The sequence below is a fragment of the Equus caballus genome, chromosome 10, assembly GCF_041296265.1.
Source record: "Equus caballus isolate H_3958 breed thoroughbred chromosome 10, TB-T2T, whole genome shotgun sequence".
NCBI classification, from domain to species: domain Eukaryota; kingdom Metazoa; phylum Chordata; class Mammalia; order Perissodactyla; family Equidae; genus Equus; species Equus caballus.
Window position 1 is genome coordinate 14,573,672 of NC_091693.1, and position 21,658 is coordinate 14,595,329.

Below are 21,658 nucleotides of genomic sequence, written 5' to 3' on the forward strand. Positions count from 1 at the left end.
TCCTCCTTGACCCAGCAGCCCAACCTCCCTCTGGTAGTCAGGTCCCCTCTGGCAATCAGCTCAGTGGCCTTCTTTGCTGCCTGTTGTTTGAGCAGCATGAGGAGCACAAAATGGCCAGGGGGCAGTCATGACTTCCAATTGATTGGAACTATGATGGGATTCCTCACCCACATCAACTCCAAAGTCACAGGGAGCAGAAGCAAAAGTCCTTTCAGTGGGCACTTAGGTGTACTAGAGTGAGGGGGCATTCCCTTATCACCCCCTTGTTTCATGGCCCCTGCATTCTGGCTGTGGGGGGAAGCGACATGATAGCCTGGCCACTTGTTTAAGACACACACCCAAGCTGGAATGGAGATGCACCAGACCAGTGAAGGACGGACCTGAGATGGGGAATCTCTCACAGATTCCTCTCCTCCCCTGTGCCAGATTTCAGGGTGTCTTGCCCTCCCCTCACATAGGGAAACCCAAACACTGGGGGAAAGGACGATACCTTTATTATCAGGCACGTGTGGCCACTGCTTGAATGTCAACTCTCCCATAGGGCAAGTTCAGCTGTTCCCAGGCCCTTCCCTATAATGTCATCAGGCCATAAGTATGTGTGGATGATAATTCATGGAGAGGATGGGAAAATAATTCAGTGCTCGGTTATGAGATTAGAGGGAGGGTTGGGTTTAGGGGGTTAGGAGGGGCTAAGAATCAAGGGGAAATGGGGTCATCAGGGAGAGCACGCCATACCAAAGGGCTAAGGGTAGCTCTAGCACCACGACCAAAACCATGTAGGAGGTAGGGGCAGCTCCAGCTTGGGAGAGAGGCCAATTCCCATTGCTAGAGTTCTCCATCACGGTAAAGACCCCAATATAGGGTGCGTGGTGCCACAAATATCTGGAAAGGTTGGCCATGCAGCCCTGAAGGTCCAGTGAAGAGGACAGCCCACCTAGAGAATGAAGATTAAGTCAGAGAACTCAAAGCACAGCCCAATGAAATTCCGAAGACCCAGGAATCCCAGACACACCCTCTCCCCACTCAGACCAGGAGCTCAGCCTCTTCCTCGCTCCTCCCCTAGACCTAGACATCTGGGTCCCCAGCCCCCTCCACCCCCAAACCTGTAAGTCAGGGCCTCCAGGCCCCTAACCCCTTCATCCTTGAGACCATCAGCACTCACCTCCCCTGAGATCAAGGGAACCACGGTAACAACGAATGGAGCCCTTAGGGCAGGTAACAGTTTCAGAGTTTTGTGAGCAGGATCCAAACAACTCACATAGGCAGGACACTGCAGGTCTCCTGGGACAGGGGGCAATTGAGAGCAGAGAGAAGGTTGGGGTGCACAGCTCTGCTCCTCCCTGCAGCCACCTTCTTTGAGCCGCGGAACCTCTTGTCACTGGGGCCCCATCTATGCGTGTCCCTGGTCCCACGCAGCCCGTTGGGATCCCACACCTGGATGGAGGATGGCATCCAACAGGACACTGCTGCTGTCGACCCTGTTGCACCCGCTGGAGGAGCAGAACCGGGCAGAGGAGGCGACGAGCATTCCGGGGGGCCCCGAGTGGACGGTGACAGTCGGGGATTCATGTGTCCCGATCTTGCTGCAGCCCTTGCTCCCCACTATGAGTGATCTGTGTCCTGAGGGGTGAGACAGTGAGAGCCGGGCTGCGGGAGGGAGGCTCCGAGGGAGGCAGGAGCTCAGCAGACAGAGGGTGAGTGAAGGTTCCCTGAGCACAAACAAGAGCACAGGTCCCCTGGAATGTGGGGAAGACGGTGGGGGGGGCCAGAGGCTTGGCCCTCCCCTAGCGCTGCCAGCTCTCAGTTCTTGTGCCAACGTCAATTCTCACCAGAGCCTCCCCTGAATACCCATTATCACCTTGCAACCTTCCCCTCACTCTCCCTCTCTCCTTTCCCTGTGGGATTTAGCTCCATAGCTCTTATCTGCACACCATATCTTGCTCTCTGTTTTTGGCCATGTTTCTGTTTCCCCCTGGCTTATAAAGCTGCACAAAGACAGGTGCAGTGGGATCTAGGGTGCCTGGCACACAGCAGATGCTCCATAAACCTCAAATGAAGCCCTTGGGTCCCCCTGTGCCAGCTCTGCTCTCAGCCCTTTGCATGGACTATCGAGTCTATCCACACGACCACCCAGCAAGGTATGTAGTATTATTGCCCACAATTTCCAGACGGGGAAAACAAGGCACAGAAAGAAGAAGAGCTGGCTTTAGAGTTCCAGGTGTGAAGGGACCTGGGCAGGAAAGCAGGGACAGAATCCAGGGTGGGGAAGCCTGGGACCCAGCGCAGGGGCCGTACTTCTTTTGCAGCCCACACACATACGTCTACCAGCAGAAGCGTCTCCTGACAGTTCTCTCCAGCATCGCACTTCCTGTATCCACCTGCGATCCATTCGACGGGTGTCTGAGCCGAGTTTGGCTGCATCCTCACCATGACTCCCTGTTGACAGATCAGATTAGCTGGAGAGAAGCAATCACCAGGGTCTGGAAAAGCCGGGGAAACAGCGGTGTCTGTCCCTCCAGGTCCCAGGCTTGGAGGTGATCACGTTCTTGAGTCGCACTCTAGATGACCTGGCCGTAGAGTCCTTCAATGTCAGATTTAGAAGGGATCTTGGAAGTCTGAGCCCTACCTCCTTTCTTTGTCTTGTTTTTGCTCAAACATCTGCAGGGACCTCTCCCAATCTCCTGGAGGAAGGCAACTCCTCCCTTGGGAGTGAGAGAGATGGAGGGCTCCTTCTCAGCCTGAGCCAATTTCCACTGTCCTCGCTGGGCCTCAAGGCCCTCATCCAGGTAATGAGGAGGGTAGCGTGACACCATGTATTTCTTTTCCCTGAGGAACCACATGTTCTAAACAAAAAGATGCAAAGGCCTGCCGTGCACTGAGCATTTACTACGAGCCTGGCTGTCCTGATTGCTCCCTGGATTAGCCCCTTGACACCTCTCAAGGAGCTTTTGTGCCTCGATCACTTTATTTCCCCACAGCAACCCCCAAAGGAGGTCGTGTTATCATCACCACCCCATTTCAAGACAGGAAACAGAGGCAGAGGAGTTGTTAAGTAGCTTGCTCGATGTCCCACCACCAGTCAGGGTCCGAACTGGGCTCAGATCTCAGGTGTTCTGGCCCCTTGGGGTGAGTGATGGGGAAGAGAGAGATCAATGACCGTCCTTGCCTACCTCAGACCCTGTGGCCCTCAGGAGTCTGCGTGAAAACCACAAGCCCAGATCTTCTCTCAAGGCCATCACATGGTCTGCTGAGATGCATCCACTGAGGCAGAAACTCAGCATCCATAAACATAGGTAACATTCAGGACAGCCCTACGAAGGGGGACCGCTCATTTCCTCACATCACAGACGACAGAATTACGGCTCCTGCTACCCTCCTCCCAGCCTTACTCTGCTCTCCCCATCCCCATCTTCCCCACCTTGCTCAATGGCAGCTCCTTCAACAGTTTTCAGGTCATTCCTGACCATCCCCTCTCTCTGACACCCTGTGTTGGACCCATCAGGAAATCCTGTTGTCTTAAACTGCAAGATACCCCCTGAACCTGACCAGGTCTCGCCACCTCTGCTACTTCCATGACGCCCCTGGCTCTCACCTGCTTCCTCCTGGGTCTCCATGGGGGTCCCCTCCTCCACTCCTACCTCCCCCTCACTCCATTCTCCACCCAACAGCCAGAAGGATCCCCATAAAGGTAAGTTGATTCATGTCACTTCTCTTCTCAGAAGCCTCCAATAGGTCCCCATCCCACTAGAATCGAATTCTAAGTCCTTAAATTGGCCCCAAGGGCTCTAGGTGATCTGGCCTCCCCCTCCCTCTCTGTCTCTCTGTCCTGCTCTGTTCTCCGTTGATCACATTGTTGGAGCCACGTTGGCCTCTAGGCTCCTCCTTGAACACACAGCAGGCATATGCCCACCCAGGGCCTTTGCATACACTCCCTTGCTCCTGACTCTCTGGAATTGTCTCCTCCCTCCTGAATTGCTTGAAAGAGGCTCAAAGAGGTGGTGATCCTCAACAGCTGGTTCAGCGGCAGAGCTCAGATGGGAGCCCACGTCCCTCTAATTCAGACTTTAAGCTCTTAACTGTTGTGCTTTCCTGACTGTGCTGCCCCACTCTTCTCCCTGGGACCACTGCCCAATTGTTTAGGGGTGGTCAAGGAGCTTCATGTTCCAGCCCTTTCATTCTTCCTCAGCTTGGGGTCCTGCTGTGGCCCATCTTGGGCAGCCTGTGCACTTGTCCCAGCCCTCTGCAACCCTATGCCTTCTCAGGGGCTGCTCTGGCTCCAGGAGTGCCCTTCTCTCCTCCACATATTCCCTGACCTCTTGTCGTACCCAGCTTCTGATGCCTGGTCTTGCCGATGGTCAGGAAATACTTGCTAAACTGCTGAGCTGAGCAGATCCAGGGAAGCCAAACACATCCTCCAAGATCTGGTTCCAATGTCGAAAGCTAACCAAACATGGATTGTGATAGGAATATTCATTTGTGGCATAAAAGCTGTGTTTCATGTGACATGTGTGTGGTGTGTGTAGTGTACATGTACGGTATGTGTGCAGAGGTGTAGTATTTGTGTGGTGTGTATGGGGTTTGTGATATGCATATGTCATGTTTGTATGGAGTGGGTAGTGTGTGCGTATGGAGTGTTAGGGATGTGTGGGGTATGTGTGTGTGTAGTGATACTGTGTGTGTGATGTATGTGGTATGTGTTTGTTGTGAGGGAGTGGCATGCTGTGTGTTCTGTGTGTCTGTGTTTTGTTTGTATGTGGTATGTGGTGTATTGCGTGTGAGGTGGGCGGTCTGTATAGTGTGTAAGGTTTGTGGTGTGTGTGGTACATGTGAGGTGTAAGGAGATGTGTGTGTGGTATGGGATGTGTGGTGTGTATGTGGCATGGTGTGTGTGTGTATTGTGTGTTGTGTGTGTGTGTGTGTAGCGTGCGTTCTGTCTGAACTGTTTCTGAAACACCTTCTGGATTACGAATGTCAGCTGGTCCCAGCAATGAGTGTTGGACAACTAAACCAGCATTAATCAGAAGGAGAGACTCAGACTCTGCCCCTCCCTGCTCAGCCCCCTTCCGTGGCTCCCCTGCCCTCAGGAGAAAGGCCAACTCCTCAGCCTGGCCTTGTGGGGACATCACCAGGCCCCCACCCACCTCTCTGGTCCCCCACCAATATCCATTCCCAAGATACGACAGTTCATTTCTTGGCTCCTTGGCCTTGCCCGAGCTCTTCCTTCTGCTTGAAATGGTTTTCCCTTCATTGCCCACACCCACCACGTCCACCCGGAAAACTTGTAATCACCCGAGGCCCGGCTATATCCCGTCCTCTTGATGAGCCATCTCAGGCAGAGCCAAGGATGCCTTCCTGAAAACAGCAGGCTCAGCCCACCTCCAGACCTTTGCACATGCTGTTCCCTCTGCCTGCTCCTGACCTTTTCCTCTTCTACAAATAAACTACAGCTCATCTTTAAAACACAGCTCACAGGTCACCTCCTCTGTGCAGGCCTCCTTGATACCAACCCCCAGGAGATAAGTATTTTCCCTCCTCTGAGCTCCCCAGATCCCTCATCCCTGTGACCATCTGCTGTGACCACCTGCTCTGTGATGTCTCCCCTCTTAGTCCTGGAGGCCCTTTGGGCAGGAACAGGGTCTGAGTCCTCTGGGGTCTCCACAGGAGACCTTGGAATCCTGTATGAACTCACTTCAGCAAATAAATCCCGGGCACCCATCCTGAGCTAGCTCTTGTGCTGTCCACGTCTGGAAACCTCGGGTCAGTGACATCCAGGCCCTGTCCTCAGGCTCCCAGTCCAGCCAGAGGCATCCAAGCTCAAAGAGGAAAGACTGCTGAACTCACTCAGTGACTTCTCTGTGTAGTGGGGCACCTGGGAAGATCAGTGAGCTCCACGGGTGTGAGCTCATTGCCTCCCTTCCTTTGCTTTAAAATGTATGACCCCATAGGCAACAGTACTTCGTAGCATATCACAGCCAAAGAAAAGACATTTTCAAAGTTCCTGAATGGCAGAGTTGACAGAAGCATTGAGTACCAGGAGGCCAAATCAGAGACCACAGTTTGTGTCTACCCCTGTGAGGAGAAAGCTCAGTGCCCTCCATGATGGAGCGTGTCCTTTGTAGCCCTGCCATAGCATGATGCCACAACAGATTAGTGTTGGTCTTTACCTCTGTTGCTTTGGGCACTGAGAACAGTCAACAGCCAGGTGGGCCTTGGGGACAGTTGCAGACCCATTCCAAATCTGATCTGTGCTTTCTCTCCTCTGTAAACAGATCACAGGGAATTCCCATGAGCCCAGAGTTTGGGTGGAGAAAGAGGCAGGAAGAACAGCTGCCGTGGGCGTCGGAGCCACCTACTGGGGCTTTCACCTGTGCCCTGCATGCCTGCTTGAGCCTGATCCCACACACAGCTTTTTAGTAGACGACAGATGCTGCTGTGCATGCCCACCGTTGTTGTTTGGAAGCTTGACTACACCCAGTAGGTGATGTGCAGTTTAGGTCACAATGCCCTTTGTGTTTGCAGCCAGGTGTCTTTAGCTTGCAGTGAGGGCCCTCCTCGGGGCTGCATATGGCAGACGTCTCACTGTAGCTTCACATGGCTGAAAGAGAGCTAACTAGCTCTGGCTTCTACCTGTAAGGATGCTGGGATGGCTAATTTTACATTCAACTTTATGCTAAGGGATGCCCAGACAGCTGGTAAGACGCTACTTCTGAGTGTTTCTGGGAGGGCGTTTCCGGAAGAGAATGGCATTTGACTCAGTGGACTGAGTAAAGACGGCCCTCACCCGTGGGAATGGGCTGCTTCCAATCCATAGAGGGCCTGAACAGAGCAAAAAGGTGGAGGAAGGAGGAATTTGCTCTCTGCTTGGGCTGGGACTTCCATGTTCTCCTGCCCTTGGACACCGACCCTCTTGTTCTCCGGCCTTCAAACACGGACTGAGAGTCTCACGATTGGCTCCCCTGGTTTCAGGCCTGAGCTTTGGACTGGCACTCCACCACCAGCTTCCCTGACAGCAGATCCTGGCACCTCTTAGCCTCCATAATTGCATGAACCAATTCCTCATAATAAATCTTTCCACGCACCTCTACATATCCTGTTGGTTCTGTTTCTCTGGAGAACTCTGGCTAAGACTGGGCACTAACCCCATTCTCATGGCTCCACCCTCAGGACCTAATTACCTCCCAAAGTTCCCAGCTCCAAAAACCTCCACACTGGGGTTAGGGTGTCAACATACAAATTCTGGGGGAACACAAATATTCAGCCCAGTGCACCAGGCATCAGATTCCACTGGGGCCCAGTGACAAGCCTGGAGAGCTTTCCAAATGTTGGAGTGCTACGTGCAGAAAGAACGATGGATTTTCTCCAAAACCTGGAGTTCTGCACTGTGGTTCTCTTACTGGAGCTTATAAGATGTTCCATACAAAATGTGCTCGGTTGGAAACATCAATGTTAATATCTAAATATAATCACCTAGGAGTTATTTAGAAGAATATTTTAGCGTTTCCAAGTGGAATATTTTGGAGGGAGGAGGCTAGGGTTAATTTCTAGTATAATTTTTTGTGGTTTCCATGGTTCGTCCTTTTTATGATTTATGGCTCTTTCCCACATGACCTGTCTTTTCCGGTTGCCCCTATTTGGTATTAAAATGTATCCGCATTTATCAGCACAGGATTTGCTTCTTCAGAGCCAGTGTGAGGGTTGGTCAAGTCTGAGTTCCTCTTACAGCAAGGAAGGTTTTTGCCCAATTGTATTGGCGAAACCAGGTTACAAGAGTCTAAAATCCATTGCAAGCGACTGATCCATTGCAAAAATACCAACTGTTGGCTACTCCAGAAGAAAAAAGCACTGGAATTGAGATTTCTTTTTGTATTTGCAGACTTTTATTGCTAAACCTGCCAGGCGTCCCTCAGGCTAGATTTACAGCATTTGACGCAATGCACCACTTTTCTCTTGCAAGAACCCCTGTAAGGGTCAATACAAATTGAAAAAGCAAAAAAATTTATCTTTTCCGTGGAGCAAAAAGGGAAAGACAGCCCACTTTCTTCAGAAAATGTATAATTATAAATTCTTTCTCTGTCCCTTTGAGATGTATGGAAATCTTTAAAAAATGTAAATAAGCCCCTCGCCAGCCTTACAACCCAGGGATGTCTTTCTCAAGTACAGGAAAGCCATCTCTTTGAAATGCAATCAGCAGGGAAGACAGCACCCTGTCTCCCAGCTTCTGGGGAGGGCAGGAGCCTAACTGAGGTGGACACCTCACTCCTGGGGCAAAATGACCTCCAGTCGTAAAGGGATGAGCAGGTTATTCTTCGTTTGGATAAAGTCAGTTAACTAACACAGATGGTGGCCCCAATTACCAGATGAATTTAGAATGAACTCAGTGTGACCAATGGCCCCATCAAGTCCTCCTACATGAGGACTCGTATTGTTTACCTTGAGAACACGTGTGTGAGGGGCAGTATCTGCCTGGGTAGATAAGGGGTGAGCTGTCCTTCTGTCTTTGCGGTTCCCTAGCGGATTGCCTGTGGTGCACGTCACATTCTGGTTTAATGCTCATTCAGTAATAAAACTGTCTTTTTTGTCTTGTAGCCGTGTGGAGAGGTTTTCGATCACGAAGAAGACCCCAATATTGTGGCTATGGTTCAACAGATATCTGGAAGGTTGGGCCATGCAGCCCTGCAGGTCCAATGAGGAGGACAGCCCACCTAGAGGATGAAGATTAAATCAGAGAACTCAAAGCACAGCCCGCTGAAATTCCTAAGACCCAGGAATCCCCGATGCACCCTCTCCCTGGTCAGAGCAGGAGATCAGCCCCTTCGTCCCTCCTCCCTTAGACCGGACATCGGGATCCTCAACCTCCCACCCCCAAACCCATGAGTCAGGAACTCAGGCCACCTCCAACCTCAGGACCAGTGAATCCAGAACCTGATCCCTTCATCCTTGAGACCATCAGTACTCACCTCCCCTGAGATTTATGGAACCACGGTAACAACGAATGGTGCCCTTGGGGCAGGTAACAATATCAGAGTTCTCTGAGCAGGATCCAAACAACTCAACACAGGCAGGACACTGCAGGTCTCCGGGGACAGGGGGAGCTGGGGAGCAGAGAGAAGGTTGGGGTGCACAGCTCTGCTCCTCCCTGCAGCCACCTTCTTTGTGACCCGGAGCCCCTTGTCTCTGGGCCCCATCTCTAAGTGTCCCTGGTCCCACCCAGCATGCTGGGATCCCACACCTGGACGGGGGATGGCGTCCAACAGGACACTGCTGCTGTCGGCCCTGTTGCACCCGCTGGAGGAGCAGAACCGGGCGTAGGAGGCGACGAGCATTCCGGGGGGCCCCGAGTGGACGGTGACAGTCGGGGATTCATGTGTCCCGATCTTGCTGCAGCCCTTGCTCCCCACTATGAGTGATCTGTGTCCTGAGGGGTGAGACAGTGAGAGCCGGGCTGAGGGAGGGAAGCTCCGAGGGAGGCAGGAGCTCAGGAGACAGAGGGTGGGTGCAGGTTCCCTGAGCACAAACAAAAGCACGGGTCACCTGGAATGTGGGGAAGACAGTGGGGGGGCCAGAGGCTGGGTCCTCCTCCAGCGCTGCCAGCTCTCAGTTCTTGTGCCAACGTCACCTTCGCAGCAGAGGCTGCCCTGAGTACCCATTATCACCGTGCAACCTTCCCCTCACTCTCTCTCTCTCCTTTCTCTGGGGGATTTCGCGCCACACCTCTTATCTCCACACCATATCTTGCTCTCTGTTTTGGCCATGTTTCTGTTTCCCACAGCTCATAAAGCTGCACAAAGGCAGGTGCAGTGGGATCTAGGGTGCCTGGCACACAGCAGATGCTCCATAAACCTTGAATGAAGCCTATGGGTCCCCCTGTGCCAGCTCTACTCTCAGCCCTTTGCAGCGACTATCGAGTCTATCCACACGACCACCCAGCAAGGTAGGTAGTATTATTGCTCCCAGTTTTCAGAAGGGGAAAACAAGGCACAGAAAGAAGAAGAGTTGGGTTTAGAGCTCCAGGTGTGAAGGGACCTGGGCAGGAAAGCAGGGACAGAATCCAGGGTGGGGAAGCCTGGGCCCCAACGCAGGGGCCATACCTCTTGCACAGCCCACGCACCTACGTCTACCAGCAGAAGCGTCTCCTGACACATCTCTCCAGCCTCACACGTCTGGGACCCACTCGCGGTCCATTCGACGGGTGTCTGAGCCGAGTTTGTCTGCAACTTCACCATGACTCCCCGTTGACAGGTCAGGACATCTTGGTTGGATGAAGCAGGGTCTGGGAAAGCCAGGGAAACAGCCGTGTCTGTCCCTCCAGGTCCCAGGCTTGGAGGTGATCACATTCCTGAGTCACACTCCAGGTGACCTGGCCAGAGTCCTTCAATATCAGATTTTGAAGGGACCTTGGAAGTCTGAGCCCTACCTCCTTTCTTTGTCTTGTTTTTGCTCAAACACCTGCAGGGACCTCTCCCAAGCTCCTGGAGAAAGGCAACTCCTCCCTTGGGAGTGAGGGAGATGGAGGGCTCCCCCTCAGCCTGAGCCAATTTCCACTGTCCTCTCTCGGCCTCAAGGTCCTCGTCCGGATAATGAGGAGCATAGTGTGACACCATGTATTTCTTTTCACTGAGAAGCCACATGTTCTAAACAAAAAGATGCAAAGGCCTGCCGTGCACTGAGCATTTACTACGAGCCTGGCTGTCCTGATTGCTCCCTGGATTAGCCCCCTGACACTAGCTGACGAAGATATGTGTTTTGATCATTTTATTTCCCCACAGCAACCCCCAAAGTAGGTGGTGTTATCATCATCACCCCATTTCAAGATGGGAAACAGAGGCAGAGGAGTTGTTCAGTAGCTTGCTCGAGGGCCCACCACCAGTCAGGGGACTCAGAACTCAGGCGTTCTGGCCCCTTGGGGTGAGCGATGGGGAAGACAGGAATCAATGACCGTGCTTGGCTACCTCGGATCCTGTGGCCCTCAGGAGTCTAGTGTGAAAACCCTGAGCCCAGATCTTCTCTCAAGGCCATCACAGTGAGTTGTCCCTTGAGGCAGAAACTCCTGGGCTGATGACGCAGCATCCATAAACATAGGTAATCTTCAGGACAGCCCCATGAAGGAGGACCACTCATTTCATCACAGATGACAAAATCGCGGCTTCTGCTGCCTTCCTCCCAGCCTTGCTCTGCTCTCCCCACCCCCATCTGCCCCACCTTGGTCAACGGCGGTTCCTTCCAGCAGTTGCTCAAGTCATTCCTGACAATCCCCTCCCTCTGACACCCTGTGTTGCGCCCATCAGGAAATCCTGTTGTCTTAAGCTGCAAGATACCCCCAGAACCTGACCAGGTCTTGCCACCTCTACAGCTTCCAAGACGCCCCTGGCTCTCACCTGCTTCCTCCTGGGTGTCCATGGGGGTCCCCTCCCCCACTCCCACATATCCCTCACTCTATTCTCCACACAACAACCAGAAGGATCCCCATTAAGGTAAGTTGATTCCTGTCTCTCCTCTGCTCAGACCCTCCATAGGTGGTCTGAATCCCATCCGAGTCAGAATCGAATTCCAAGTCCTTAAATTGACCCCAAAGGCTCTAGGTGATCTGGCCTCCCCCCCTCTCTCTGTCTCTCTGTCCTGCTCTGCTCTGCCTTGATCACATTGTTGGAGCCACACTGGCCTCTAGGCTCCTCCTTGAACACACAGCAGGCATTTGGCCACCCCAGGGCCTTTGCATATACTCCCTTGCTCCTGGCTCTCTGGAATTGTCTCCTCCTTCCTGAATTGCTTGAAAAAGGCTCAAAGAGGTGTTGACCCTCAATAGCTGGTTCAGTGGCAGAGCCCAGACAGGGAGCCAACATCTCTCTGATTCAGACATTAAGCTCTTTAACTGCTGTGCTCTCCTGACTGGGCCGCCCCACCCTTCTCCCTGGGAGCACCGCCCAGTTGCTTAGGGGAGGTGAAGGCCCTTCGTGTTCCAAGCCTTTTGTTCTTCCTCAGCTTGGGGTCCTGCTTTGGCCCATCTTGGGCAGCCTGTGCTCTTGCCCCAGCCCTCTGCCACCCACATGCCTTCGCAGGGGCTGTTTTGGCTCCAGGCATGCCCTTCTCTGCTCCATATATTCCCTGACCTCTTGTCGTACCCAGTTTCTGATGCCTGGTCTTGCCGATGGTCAGGAAATGCTTGCTAAACTGCTGAACTGAACAGAACCAGGGAAGCCAAACACATCCTCCAAGAGATCTGGCTCCAACGTCGAAAGCTAACCAAGCATGGATTGTGATAGGAACATTCATTCGTGGCATAAAAGCTGTGTTTCATGTGACATGTGTGTGGTGTGTGTAGTGTACGTGTAAGGTATGTGTATGGGGGTGTAGTATGTGTGTGGTGTGTAGGGGTTGTCTGCAGTGTGTTATATGTGTATGGCATGTTTGTATGGTGAGTGTAGTGTGTGTGTATGGTACATGATGTTTGGGGGTTGTGTGTGTGTAGTGACACTGTGCGTGTGATGTATGTGGTATGTGTTTGTCGTGAGGGAGTGGCATGGTGTGTGTTCTATGTGTGTTTTCTTTGTGTGTGACGTGTGGTGTATTGCGTGTGTGGTGGGTGGTCTGTATAGTGTATAAGGTTTGTGGTGTGTGTGGTACATGTGAGGTGTAAGGAGATGTGTGTGTGGTATGGGATGTGTGGTGTGTATGTGGCATGGTGTGTGTGTGTATTGTGTGGTGTGTGTGTGTGTGTGTGTAGCGTGCGTTCTGTCTGAACTGTTTCTGAAACACCTTCTGGATTACGAATGTCAGCTGGTCCCAGCGATGAGGGCCGGAAAACTAAACCAGCATTAATCAGAAGGAGAGACTCAGACTCTGCCCCTCCCTGCTCAGCCCCCTTCCGTGGCTCCCCTGCCCTCAGGAGAAAAGCCAACTCCTCAGCCTGGCCTTGTGGGGACATCACGAGGCCCCACCCACCTCTCTGGTCCCCCGCCAATATCAATTCTCAAGATACGCCAGGTCATTTCCTGGCTCCCTGGCCTTGCCTGAGCTCTTCCTTCTGCTTGGAATGGCTCTCCCTTCATCTCCCACACCCACCTCGTCTACCTGGAAAACTTGTAATCACCCGAGGCCCGGCTGTAACCCGTCCTCTTGATGAGCCATCTCAGGCAGAGCCAAGGATGACTTCCTGAAAGCAGAAGGCTCAGCCCACCTCCAGGCCTTAGCACATGCTCTTCCCTCTGCCTGCTCCTGTCCTTTTCCTCTTCTTCAAATAAGTTAGAGCTCATCTTTAAAACACAGCTCACAGATCACCTCCTCTGTGCAGGCCTCCTTGATACCCACCCCCAGGAGATAAGTATTTTCCCTCCTCTGAGCTCCCCAGACCCCCTCCCACACAGCCCTGTGACCATCTGCTCCGTGACGTCTCCCTTCCTAGTCCTGAGCAGGGATGGGGTCTGAGTCCTCGGGGATCTGCATGGGAGACCTTGAATCCTGCATGAACTCACTTGCAAATAAATCCCGGGCACCCATCCTGAGCTAGCTCTTGTGCTGTCCACGTCTGGAACTCTCCGGTCAGTGACGTCCAGGCCCTGTCCTCAGGCCCCCAGTCCAGCCAGAGGCATCGAAGCACAAAGAGGAAAGTTTGCTGAACTCACTCAGCTCTTTTCTTAAAGTTGTAGGGTCAGAGTGCCATGGGCAGACAAGGAAACTGAGGCTCAGACCGGGACGGCACTTCTTCCCTCTCTGAAGTCCCTTGACCCCTCCCTGCATGCAGCGGCCATTCCCATGGAGACACTCCAGGCCACTTTCAGTCTGCCCCTTGAGTGGTTTCCGTGAGGACGTTGGGACCCCCCCCAGTGTCCCCATTTGGCTCTTGCTTGCCCTGTCACACTGGGAGCACCCTCAGTGTTCTCTGGTCTTCTTCCCTAGGCAGCAGGGCTGCTGGGGTGCTCCAGGACCATGGGTGGGGTGGGTGTGAGTGGGGTGAGGTGATCGAGGAGAAGTGGGAGACCCAGGGTTACCCTAGGCCAGGGGTGTGGAGAATGGAATTGGAAGCAGTGAGTCACTCCCAGCATGAAAACCAGTGGGCGCTCCTGCCCTCCCGCACTTGATGGAGAAAGTGGAATGCACAGCAGCCACCCTCTCCACCCCTCTGACCTTCCACTCTGCTCTGGGGTTCCCCTCCCACCTGGACAGGCCACCCTAACTTAGTCGGCCCAAACCTGATCATCAATTAAAACATCCAGCGGTGGGTTCCAGCCCTGAATATCTGTCGCCTGGACCATGTGCCCTCTCTCTCCCCTGCAACCGGACACCTCTTAGTGGCACCCCCATCGAAGTGCCTACCAGGAGAATGCCTCCCTTTGCACACCCTGAGTGAGGAGCAAACTCCTAAGTTACTCGCGGGTGCTGGCTTTGGTGAGATGTGTTCGGGTGTCCCACTTTCACTAGTGTCACCGTGCCCCAAGACTGCAGTGCAGGGCACGGCCTCGTCTCCCGCACGAGGGACTCACCTTCATGGATGCAGTACTCACGCACAGTCAGGGCCCCAATTTTTTCAATGTTATTAAGCAGGTTGCAGCCTGCTTGAGACGTGCACCCCTGCACTCTCAGACTGGTGAAGATGCCCCCTGTGGAAAGGAGGAGAGAGGGAGAGAGGGAGATGCTCCCAGTGGGACCACGCAACCTTCAGGGGAGGCGCAGCTCCACGAAGCCAGGCCCACCCTCCTCCAGGTCCCAGCCCTCAGCTACTCTCCCTCCCAGAGACCCAGATCCCGGCCCTCAGACCTCCCCTTCAGTGCCCCCAGGGACCCCGATGTCCCGCCTCACCTCCGCTGATCAGGAGGATCCCGTTGTAGCAATGTGTGTCCCCAGCAGGGCAGGTCAGCTCTGTTGCAGATGCACAGCCTTCTGTGGACAAGCAGACTGGGCACCGCACGGACCCCGGGACTGGGAGGTGAGAGCCGGAGAGAGAGGAAGAGAGCGTTCTGCCTTCAGATCAGGGGTTTTCTCTCCACCGCGCTTTTGCTTGCCCCAGAAATCAACCTCCCCAGTCTCCCCCAAAACGTGCCCTCCTCGGGCTCCTGTCATGCAGGCCTGGGGTGCAGGGAATTAGGGACTGTCCCTCTGTGCTAACCTCACCCCCCTCAGCCCTGTCGCTCCCCTCCTCCCCACACTCACTTTTCCCTCCTCATCCTCCCCCTCCTCCCTCAGGCACCTGTTGGGGGCAACGAGTCCCAGAGAGGGAGGGTGTTGGGGACATTGTTGCATAAGTCCTCGTTGCGGCACACGTGGGTGTAGGAGACGATGGAGAGGCCGGGGCCTGCCCTGTGCTGGGTGACACGGGGCTCGTGATCTGCCTCTGGGGTGCAGCCCTTGCTGAGCACCAGGTTCACTTGGGGTCCTGGACCAAGAGAGGGAGGGAGGCTGTGGTGGGGTCAGGACTCCGGGTCTTAGAGAGACGGTCTATATCGTGGCCAGGGGTGGGAGACTGGACAGATGGTGACTGGGCACCCAAGACTTTGCCCCTGCTGGGGAGGGGACAGCTCCTATTAGGAGGGGAGGGGTCCTCTGAGTTCCCATAGGGAATGCAGGGAGGGCTGGGTGCGGGGAGGGATGTCTCTACACAGGAGAGGGTGGGAGCCAGGCTTGGGGCCTACGGGGCTTTTCTCACCATTCTCAGTGAGCAGCAGCGTGTCTTGGCAACCCCAGCCATCCTCACAGACTTGCTGATTCGTCACCGTCCACTGGAGGGGCATGTCCGAATGATTCACCACAGCCTCACCTGTCCCTAACTGACAGGTCAGGGCCTGCACTCCTGAAATGGGAAGAGTAAATCCATCTCAGCCCATCCTCCAGGGAAGTCCCCCCAGGTTGGGGTCCTCACTCACGGGGCAGCATGAGGGCCATGCCCAGGAGGGCCAGCAGCAGGGCAGGGTTCATGATCAGGGCAGCTGGACTCTCTCGTTCCTGCTCCTTCTCTCAGGAAACCGAGACCTTTTATATCTCACCCCATCCCAGGCAGTTCAGGAAAGGGGTGGGGAGGGGAGGCTCTTGCTTAAGGAGGCCTGGGCCCACCCTCTGAATCGCAATGGCTTAAAGGCTGAGAAATCTGGGTCCTCCCTCCTCCCTCAGATCCAGGAGTCCAGGCCTCCAGCCCCCTCCTCCCTCACACCCAGGATACAGGCCCCCAACCCCCTCAACAGTTAGAATCTGAGGCATCCTGGCCCCCAGGACCACTGATCCAGCTCTTCCCTCCTGAGCCCAGCTATCTGTGTCCCCACCCCGACCGTGTTTCAGGGTAGTTTGGGTTGCAGTTTCTTCATCTTTCATGGCAACCTGGCCAACTTCAGGTCCCAGGTGGGGAAATGGCCCAACTGCCTGTGAGGACATTGTGTGGTGGGTATTGGTGGGTCCCCACGTTTTCTCTATCCTAACCTCTGCCCCCATGGATTCCTACTTCTCTTTTCTTTCTCTTTCCTTCCTACATTGCTTTCCTTTCTATTCCCTTTTTCATAAGCTTTCCTCATGCTTTTCTTCTTCTTCTGTTCTCTCTCCTCCAGCACAACATGGCCCATAGATTTTCCACTTCTCGCCACCCGGGAGGGAGCTGAAGTATGCCAGGGGGCGGGGCTGGTGGTGGAGACTGAATATCTATGAAGGAATTAGGTATTCTTTGACAAAGCCAAGTTTCTTTGCCAGAAACAGATGGGAGCAGTGGTGTGCTGGAAAACCAGCTGGTCAGAAAAACAGCCTCAACATACCCTGCCTTACACTGTTGGCCCATTTCTGTGGTGTAATCGCTTCTAACACATCTGATTTTAAGCTACCAACGGTTTGACAACCAGCTCCCAACATTCCTAAATATTTAACAATTGGCTTTTGCGAGCCTGTGCCAACCAGCTCTAGCACACTGGGTAGGAGAGAGACAGGAAAGAATGAGGAGTATCTGTCGGTGACTGCAGAGCCTCAATGTGGGTATCTGATAAGGAGAGAGGAAAGGGAGAAAGGAGAGGATGAGAAAAATATAGAGAAGTAAGAGCAATGACTTTGTGCTTCCCAGTTGCATATTTAGTTTTGACACTTTGACGTGTTCTGTTTTATTTGTGTTTGCAAGTTTAAACTTTGCCACCTAGGCGGAAACATGTTTCTCTCATCTCCCACTGCATCTACACCACTACTGTGGTAGACCGTATGTACTTAATAAATATTTACTGAACGAATGAATGGAGAGGGAAATATGGCAACAGAAGCATCACTACGTTTGTATAGGTTGTGCACTGTACAAACACCGTCCTTTCCCAACAGGGCACATTGATGCCGTCCGGAGTGGTGCCCTTTGGAGTTGTGTGTGCCCTCAAACAGTGTCCCTGGAGGAAGTAGGGAAAGAAGCGTGGGCAAAGAGGTACATAGGGTCATAGGTTGTCAGTTAAATGTCTTGTGTTAGTCTTACTTTTCCGAGGCTGGACTTCATGCCAGGCACAGTTCCAGTTACTGGGGATATAGGAAGAGCAAAAAGAATGAGGCTAATCCTTGTGTTGAGCTTGCAGCTTAGTGAGGGAGACAGACCCTAACAAATACATGAACACAGTAAAATGTTAGATGGTTCTGGCTTCTCTGCAGAGAGGGGAAACTAGGTAATGCGAAAAGAAGTGACTGAGCTGGGCTCAGGGAGGGCCTCCCTGAGGAGGTGACATTTGAGGCAAGAGCAGAATGAGAAGAAAGAGCCACCCATGGAAAGACACGCAGAAAGAGCATTCCAGGCAGAGGGAAGAGCAGGTGCAAAGGCCCTGAGGTGGGACCGTGCGTGGCTTATGTGAGGATTAGAGAGATAGCAGGTGGCTGGGTCGTGGTGGGGGAGATGGAGAGTGATAGGAGATGAGATTGGAAAGGCTGGCAGGGCCAGCAATGCAAGACTAAGTCAGGATATTAAGGCAACCTTGCTGGGGGCCCTGCATCTTACAAGAGGGAAATGCAGAGGCTAGGGGTGGGACTGTTTAGCAACAAGTCTGATAGTCCCCGGTGTGACACACTGTCTGCTACCAGGCTGATTCTGCTGCTTCCTGATTGTGTAGCCTTGGGTCACTGACGTCCCCTCTCCAACCTTCATCGTCCTCCTCTGTAAAGTAGGTGTGATGGATATGTGCACCCTGTGGTCGTGGTAAGGATTGAGGGATATAACCCAAAGTCGATTCTCAACAAACAATAAAAATCATGAATATGATGAGCCCCCACTCTGTTCCAAGCCCTAGTCTAAGCACTGTGTATGTTTCAACTCACTAAATCATGACCACAACTATGAGGGAGGTCCTATTCATAGTCCTATATTTTCGGTAAAGAAACTGAGCCCCAGAGGAGTTAAGTAACTTGCCCAAGGTCACACAATGTGGCAGAGATGACTGCCCACCAAAGATCCATGCTCCCTTCAGGGTGTAGAGATGTTACAAGGGGAGACTGCCCAGCCAGCGACTACATTTCCCAGCAACCCTTGCCTCTAGGTGAACCATGTGACTAGCTCACACCTGGAAAGTGGGTGGAAACTGCCCAACCAGGGACTACATTTCCCAGCACCCCCTTGCCTCTTGTTGGACCAGATGACTAATTCCCACCAATGAAATGCAGGCAGAAATGACTGGTGTCACTTCTGAGCCTGAGTGGTTGAGAAGCAGGAGTGCCTTCTCCTTCCTCCATCTATGTTGAGTCCAAGGTGACCTTGGAGCCACATGCAAGACTCCGAGTCCTCGTAGACCTGATGTGCTAGGGGGTAGTCACACAATAAAGCAAACAACAACAACAATGATATGTTAGAATGAAATAAGGCATGCTTGGAGTGGCCTTTTTTCCTCCTTTTTCTTTAAAAGATGGTGTTCAGGGAAATCCTCACTGAAGAGGCAACATTTAAGCAAAGCCATCAAGGAAGTAAAGGAACTAGCTCTGCGTCTCTGTGGGCATCTGAGCAGCAAGGAGGAGGCCCAGCTGGAGCAGAGAGAGGGAGAGATGAGAGCAGATGAAGTCAGAGAGAGAGGGGCTGGATGGTGAGGGCCTCCCGTCCTTGTGGCCAGGACTGTGGCTTTATTCTGAGTGAGCTGGGCAGCCACTGAGGGTTCAGAGCAGAGGAGGGACGTGAGTGATGCATGTTCTGTCAGGATGCCTGTGGTTGCTGGGTTGAGCGCAGGGAGCCCGGTGAGGAGGTGACTGCAGTAATCCAAGTGAGAGGTGGCAGTGGCCCGACCATGTGGGAAGGAATCAGTCTCTGGATCTGTTCTGAAAGTGGAGTCCAGAGGATTTGCTGAAGGGTTGGTTGTGGGGTGTGAGAACAAGAGTGGAGCTGGGAAAACTCCAAGGTGGCCCCTCCCGAGATGGGCAAAGAGTCTGGGGCAGCAAACTGAGATCAGAAATTTGGCTTGGGATCAAGAATCTGAGGGCATCTTGAAATGCCTTTTGGATATCAGCTGTGAAGTCATAGTTGGATGTCAGCAGTCAAGTCCGTTTTGTCTCTCTGGTTCATGGCTGTGCCTCTAGGCCCAGGACAGCACCTGGTACCCATTACACTTTTTGGGAATCAACAAATGAACAAGGCATGGACAATCAGAGTGTTTCATGGATACCCCATACACAATATCTCTTACTGACTAAGAAAATACAGAGACACACAAAATTACCATGACTCCGGGACCCTGATAAACCCATTTTTTTGGTAAATCACATCAGGATCTCCATCGAGTATTCATGCTGTGTGTGCTTGTGGAACTAAATTGAGGTAAACGTAAAATTGCATGGGTGATATGTATAGATCTACAGGCTGGTCCCTCCGCTGCTCCTGGGATGAGAATCACTGCCTAAGACCTATCTCTCTGAGAACAGAGAGAAGGAGACGGGGTGAAGGGTACCTGTCAAGGTGTGAGAGGTCTTAGGAGAGAGGAGAGTGGAAACAAAGTCTTCTGAAACTCCCTGAGCACCTGCTATGTGCAGATCACGCACATTATCATAATCACTTCTAGCATCACACCTGCCTGGTCATGTTTCACATGAGATGAAAGGGTTTTTTCTTCCATCAGCAACCAATTCTCCAACTGGGTGTCTGACAATTTAATTCAGTTCTGACACTAGCTACCTGGAGTCGATGCAGACCTCCAGGTTGAAGGCTCAGTCCTGCAAGACTGCTCCTTCAGTTTCATACTTCAAATGCCAGTTACAAATGGGGCGCCCAGGCCACCCACATGTCTGCCTGGCTGACTACAAATTAGGGGGTTCCCACAGTCCCCCTCAGGTTTTATCATTCTCTCGAATGACTCACAGAACTCAGGAAAGGGTTTTACTTACTAAGACTGGTTTACTGTGAGGACACAACTCAGGAAGAGCCAAATGGAAGAGAGGCATGGGGCACAGTACAGGAGAAGGGGCATGGAGCTTCCATGGTGCCCCCTCCCCCCAGGCATGCCACCCTCCCAGCACCTTGATGTGTTTCCCAACATGGAAGCTCTGTGAACCCTGTCAGTTAGGGGTTTCTCTAGAAGTCTCGTTACCTAGGCTTGATTGGCTAAATCACTGGCCATTGGTGATTAATTCAATCTCTAGCCACTCTCCCTTCCCCAGAGGCTGAGAGGTGGGGCTGAAAGTTCCAAGGATCCAATCAAGACTTGGTCTTTCTGGTGACCAGCCCCCATGGTAAGCCCATCAACACTTACCTCATTAGAACAAAAGACACTCCTATCACCCTTATCAATCAGAAAATTCTAAGGGTTTTAGGAGCCCTGTGCCAGGAACAAAGACAAAGACCAAACATCTTTCTATGAAATCACATGAGGAAACTGAGGCTTTGTGAGGTGGGGTCACTTGCCCAGAGTCACACAAGCTGCAAATGGGAGAGCTGGGATTTGGACCCAGTCATGCAATACGTTGTCAGTTGGCACTTGGCATCTATATTCCCCCCCATATCAGAAGAACCGAAAGGCCAAATACTACCATTTTTTTTTTTACCTCCAAACAAATGGCTTTCCACATCTAATTTAAATTCTGAGACACACTTGTGTGAGATTCAGAAGGTGGAAGGGAGATGGAAGCTACTATTTCTGCTATTGGATTGGCTGATGTGTGGCAGACACACACTTTATGGGAAGAGGCAGGTGTTTCTTTACTTCTGGGTGGGGGCTGTGGCAGTGTGACCTTGAAATCAGACGTCAGTGACAACTCCCTAACCTCCATTTCTCCAACCTTTCAATTGTTTTAAAAGCACCTAATTCCCTATGTTAAAGACCTTTCTGATAGAAATACCTAGAGGGGTTTCTGTTTTCATGATGAAACTTTGAAAGGTACACCAGTTAAGCTTTTACCAATATCTATGGTGTTTTTAGCAACACATGGTAAATATGGCGGCCAGGGGTAGAAGTGAGAGAAAAGGGAGTAGTGGGGATCAGAGAGAGACCTTAGAATAAGAATGAGGGTTTCTGGGTCCTTGATATGAGTCCCGTGAAAATGGAGTTGGGGAGGGGAAGGAGGAATGGGAAGGGAGTGGGGCCGGCCTGGTGGTGCAGCAGTTAAGTTTGTACATTCCACTTTGGCGGCCCAGGGTTGGCCGGTTTGGATCCCGGATGCAGACCCATGCACTGCTTGTCAAGCCATGCTGTAGCAGGAGTCCCACATATTAAGTAGAGGAATGTGGGCACAGATGTCAGCTCAGGGCCAATCTTCCTCA

At 52.6% G+C, this 21,658-nt stretch overlaps 1 protein-coding gene and 1 long non-coding RNA gene across 3 annotated transcripts; one reads left to right on the top strand and one right to left on the bottom strand.

The window, feature by feature from the left end:
• The first annotated feature begins 6,543 nt into the window (after positions 1-6,543).
• LOC138915933 (uncharacterized) lies at positions 6,544-12,299 on the top strand. 2 transcript variants are annotated; one of them, XR_011422436.1, is made up of 6 exons: positions 6,544-6,692; positions 8,587-9,422; positions 9,770-9,931; positions 10,125-10,239; positions 10,453-11,471; positions 12,124-12,299. It is a non-coding gene; the product is annotated as an uncharacterized lncRNA (long non-coding RNA). The 2 variants fall into 2 exon arrangements; XR_011422437.1 differs by lacking the exon at positions 12,124-12,299 and having other exon boundaries at positions 10,100-10,239; positions 10,453-10,653.
• On the bottom strand, positions 7,851-15,943 carry LOC138915929 (CD177 antigen-like). Its single transcript, XM_070224609.1, has 9 exons — positions 15,855-15,943; positions 15,638-15,781; positions 15,182-15,367; positions 14,794-14,913; positions 14,478-14,594; positions 10,109-10,270; positions 9,230-9,415; positions 8,958-9,092; positions 7,851-8,702 (listed from the first exon to the last, which is right to left on the bottom strand). Exons 1-9 carry the CDS (start codon positions 15,904-15,906, stop codon positions 8,551-8,553), a joined length of 1,254 nt encoding a protein of 417 aa, XP_070080710.1. The 5' UTR covers positions 15,907-15,943; the 3' UTR covers positions 7,851-8,550.
• Between the last annotated feature and the right edge of the window lie 5,715 nt (positions 15,944-21,658).